At 40.4% G+C, this 4,270-nt stretch overlaps 2 protein-coding genes across 2 annotated transcripts; both read left to right on the forward strand.

Moving 5' to 3' along the window:
* The first annotated feature begins 400 nt into the window (after positions 1-400).
* LOC105570444 (zinc finger BED domain-containing protein 4-like) lies at positions 401-2,405 on the forward strand. The gene is made up of 2 exons (XM_012027639.1): positions 401-588; positions 716-2,405. The coding sequence occupies exons 1-2, from the start codon at positions 401-403 to the stop codon at positions 2,403-2,405; spliced, it is 1,878 nt and encodes a 625-aa protein (XP_011883029.1).
* A 222-nt stretch (positions 2,406-2,627) lies between these two features.
* On the forward strand, positions 2,628-3,337 carry LOC105570451 (histone-lysine N-methyltransferase, H3 lysine-79 specific-like). Its single transcript, XM_012027652.1, has 2 exons — positions 2,628-2,831; positions 3,017-3,337. Exons 1-2 carry the CDS (start codon positions 2,628-2,630, stop codon positions 3,335-3,337), a joined length of 525 nt encoding a protein of 174 aa, XP_011883042.1.
* Positions 3,338-4,270: the final 933 nt, after the last annotated feature.

A 4,270-nucleotide genomic window follows, 5' to 3' on the forward strand; every position in this document is an offset into this window, starting at 1 on the left:
ACTGGTTATAATAAAAGTCTTCAGCATACCTTGTGTACAAACTGGTAGAGTCCGACCGAAATTTCGGTTTCGGTTTCGGTTTCGGCCATTTTCGGCCTAAAATCAAGATTTCGGCTTGATTTCGGTTTCGGCCGAAATAGAGAAAAAATTTCGGTGAAAGCCGAAACTACAGATGTCGCCTTAAATGCATAACATCGAACGTAACCTCTCAAACGCTCATCGGTTGCTAATAATGTCAAAGAGTAATATCCGATTCTCTTGAAGTTGGCGGCACTTAAAATATCCAAAAAATACTCTCGTTGGTTGCTAATAAAATACTGTAAGTCCCTATTTTATCTCCTTGTTTGCGTATAGGTTTAAATTTTATGAAAGTAATGTTCATGTTAATATCCAGGTTAAGATGCCAAAGAAAAATCCTATATGGGATTATTTCGTCAAATCTGACTTAAATCTATCCAAGGCCCAATGCAATATATGTGACAAATTATTATCTCTGGGAAGTGACAAACCCAAAAACCAAACAGTGCATGGCCTAAAACAGCATTTATCGAAATTTCATTCTGAACAATATAAACACTATTTACAAAGGTTTGTTCATCTTTTTTAATATTTACTAAGCGATTTATATTTGTAACTTGAATACGAAACTTATATATATAATTAAAACAAAATAATTTTATTTAATCATTAAATTGGTATATTATTTATTTTTAAGATATAAAGAAGAACAAGAACAATCAGAACCTAGAATAAACCGTGAAAAAGTCCAATCAACCTTAACAAATAATGTTCAAATTACGATCCCTAATCTCATTAAGCATGGTGCTGGTACATCATTCTGGCCAGATGATCACGAAATTTCACGACGCATCGATAAAGCAATAATGGATTTTTTGATTGTCGATATGTTGCCATATTCTATTGTAGAAAGTAATGCTTTTAAACAAATTAATTTTGCAGACCCAGCCAAACCAAGCAAATACAGAATAAAATCTAAAAAATATTTCCGCACAACTTTAATGCCGGCAACATATGACAAAGTAAAAGCAAAAATTAATGACATGATTTGCCAAGTTCAGTGGATCAGTTTTACTACGGATATTTGGTCCAATCCGACAAAATCTTGTTCCTTATTAAGTTTTACAGCACATTTTATTCTTGGACCTCAAAGATTAAAAGTAGTTTTAGGTGCTAGCGTTTTAGAAGAAGATCATACTGGAATCTACATTTCGCAAAAACTCATTGAGCTAATTGATAGCTATAATATTAGGAAAAAAATCCACATGGCAATAAGAGACAATGCCGCTAATATGAATTGTGCCACACGTATTGCAGAATTTTCTGCATTGGGATGTGTAGCTCACACCCTGCAATTAGTAATACAGGACGCTGTTTTCTTGCAAGAAAATGTAGAAATACTCAAAAGAAAATGCAGAAAGATTGTAGGACATTTTAAGCGCAGTGAACAAGCAACCAGATATTTATCTAAATGTCAAGAGACATGTGCTGTTCCACATCATTCGTTAATACAAGACATAGAAACCAGATGGAACAGCACATTTCTCATGTTGGAACGTCTTAATGAACAAAAAAATGCCATCAACCTCTATAGCATCGAACGCGGAGGAATAGAAACTCTTAATAACGCGGAATGGGAATTAGCCACAAATATTATAAAAGTGTTGAAAAGTTTTTATGAAGCTACTTTAGACATATCTCGTGATGATGCTTGTGTTTCTTTAATTATTCCACTCATTACCATGTTAACTGGTAAACTTCAACCGACAGACGATGATGACGATGATACCATTTTGAAAATGAAACAAAAGCTATTAGAATCTTTGAATAAACGGTTTGCTTATATTAAAAATTCAACACTGTTGATAACTGCGACTCTTTTAGATCCTAGGTTTAAAACAAAATATCTAACACCTGATGAAATTGAAATTGGAAAGAAAGAAGTAACAGATTTTTTGCTTAAAGAAGAGAACACATCAACATCACAAGTTATGGATAAGACTACTTATGCTCATGTAGAAAATTCTTCAGCAACTTCAAAAAATGTGTCCGAACAGAGTTTGTGGGAAGCTCACGATAACTCTCCAAAAGAAAATGCATCAGAGGGAGAAATATCTTTACAGGAAACTTTCCAATCATTTCTAAAAGAGCCTAGGCTTGAGAGAAATGCTAATATTTATGCTTATTGGCATTCTAGTCCGTATCAGCAATTACAGAAAGCTTCGAAAAAATTTTTATCAGCACCGCCGACTAGTGTAGCAAGCGAACAAGTATTTAGCTCTGCTGGACAGATTTATGCGGACAGACACAGTAATCTGTTGGGTGAAAATGCCGAGAAACTTTTATTTTTATGTTACAATATCAAATTATTTAACTTTGATTACTAGTTATTACTAGTTATAATTACTAATTATTAAGTTCAAGTGGATTTTCAGTTAAGGTTTACATACTTTTACGTGATTAATAACTTTTATGTGATTTTATAATTTACCAAATTGAGGGTGCAATATAATGTTTCTTGAGAGAGGGGGTAAAGATGGCGAGGAGAAAAGAGGTTGGTGAAGGAAGGCGGTGAGAGAAGTGTCGGAAGTGAGATGTAAAGGTGGAGGATGAGGAAGAAGGAGGAAGTGAGAGTGAGAGGAACGAGAGAGGAACCAGAGGACATGGAGGCGAGAAGAATAGGCGGAAGGCGGAGGAGAAATCGAAGCGGAAAAAGTGAAGCGGCAATGAGTCGGCGTTTCTGGACTAAGGAAGGAGGAGGAGGAGAGGGGAGCGAGGAAAGAGCGATGGAAGGAGGAACGGGAGAAGAATCGGTGGGCAGGAAGGCGAGAGAAAATAGTGAAAAGTGAAAAGTGAAGGAGAAACGGGAATGGAAAAGATGAGATGGCAGGAACCGGTAGTCTTGGAACGAGGAGACAGGAGGGACGAGGAGCGAGGAGAGAGGAGGGAAGAGGAGCGAGCATCGATATAATCGATATAATCGATATAATCGATACAGGGAAGGAAGAGGATTGGACGGGAGGATCGAGAGATCGAAGGAGAGGAGGTGGAAGGCGACAGTGGCGAGCCGAGCGATATAGAGAGAGAGACGGGAGAGAGACAGGAGAGCTCGGGCTGGTCGATAAGCTCGAGTAATCGAGTGATCGACAAGGAAGATGTAGAAGGAGCGGGAGAAGGGACAGGTAGTACAGGTAGCAAGCCACGCGGTAGTAGGAAACGGAGGATAAGAACAAGGCAAAAGCGGAGGCAGAGGAAAAAGGAGAAAGACAGGCGGAGGAGGAATCGAGAGGAAAGAGAGAGCAAGGGTGGAGAGGAGTGAGGGAGAGGTGAGAGAGGAGACAGGAGGTAAGAAAAGGGGAGAGGATAGGAGACAGGGAGAAAGAGGTTAAGGTCGGTAGAACGAAGGAAACATAGAGAGGAGTTAAGAAATAGGTATTCTGTATTGCATAGAAGGGGAGAGAGGGAGGAAGGAGCAGCGGAGACAACGTGTGGGAGAAGGAGAGGAGCGGGACGGAGGAGAACGGAGCGAGAGAAGAGGAAACGGAAAGGAAGAAGGGGAGGAGCGGAGGAGAGGAGAAAGCGGAGGAGGGGAGGAAGGAGAGAGAGAAGACGAAAGAGTAGGGTGAAAGGAAGCGGAGAGAAAAGAAGAAACGGGGAGTAGCAGGAGAGACAAAGGTGAGAAGATGGACGGAAGAGACGGGAAGAAGACGGAAGGAGGAAAGGAGAGCGGAGGGAGAGAATGGAAAGAGGCGGTAGAGGCGATGATAGAAGCGTGGAGAGAGGTAGGGAGAGAGATAACGGAGCAGATGAGTAGGACGGAAGCAGAAATGAGGGAGATAAAAGAAATATTAGAAAGAAAGGAGGAAAGAAAAAGAAGAGAAGAGAGATGGAAGAGGGAGAGACAAATGGAGGAAAGAAGGGAAAAGGAGGAAAAGGAAAAAACAGAGGAGAACGGGAGAAGAAAGTAAAAAGAGAGAAAGAAGAGAAAGAAAAAGGTAGGAGGCAGGAGATGATGGAGAGAGAAGTCGGTAGAGAGCAGGAGGAGAAGAGGAAAAAGGAGATCGAGATGGAGGAGAGAAAAAGAGAAGAGGAGAGAAGGAGGAGGGAGGAACAGAGGAGGAGGGAGGAGAATGAAAGAAAGAGAAGAGACATGTTGAAGAACGAAGAGAGGAGAAGGAAAGACAGGTCGGAAGAGAGGGAAGAGAGAAGAGGGAAGCGAGAAGCAGAGGAGAAGCGGAAGAGAGAGAGAGGG

Source organism: Vollenhovia emeryi, unplaced genomic scaffold (assembly GCF_000949405.1).
Source record: "Vollenhovia emeryi isolate VEMERY1.0 unplaced genomic scaffold, V.emery_V1.0 DF942033.1, whole genome shotgun sequence".
In the NCBI taxonomy this organism is placed as follows: Eukaryota; Metazoa; Arthropoda; class Insecta; order Hymenoptera; family Formicidae; genus Vollenhovia; species Vollenhovia emeryi.

Excerpts from the sequence above, each read along its gene's own strand:
- LOC105570451 (XM_012027652.1), top strand. The coding sequence starts at position 2,628 with ATGAGGAAGAAGGAGGAAGTGAGAGTGAGAGGAACGAGAGAGGAACCA. Across the intron at positions 2,832-3,016 it reads GAGGAACGGGAGAAGAATCG|GGAAGGAAGAGGATTGGACG; the intron begins GTGGGCAGGAAG and ends TAATCGATACAG.
- LOC105570444 (XM_012027639.1), top strand. The coding sequence starts at position 401 with ATGCCAAAGAAAAATCCTATATGGGATTATTTCGTCAAATCTGACTTA. Across the intron at positions 589-715 it reads TATAAACACTATTTACAAAG|ATATAAAGAAGAACAAGAAC; the intron begins GTTTGTTCATCT and ends TTTATTTTTAAG.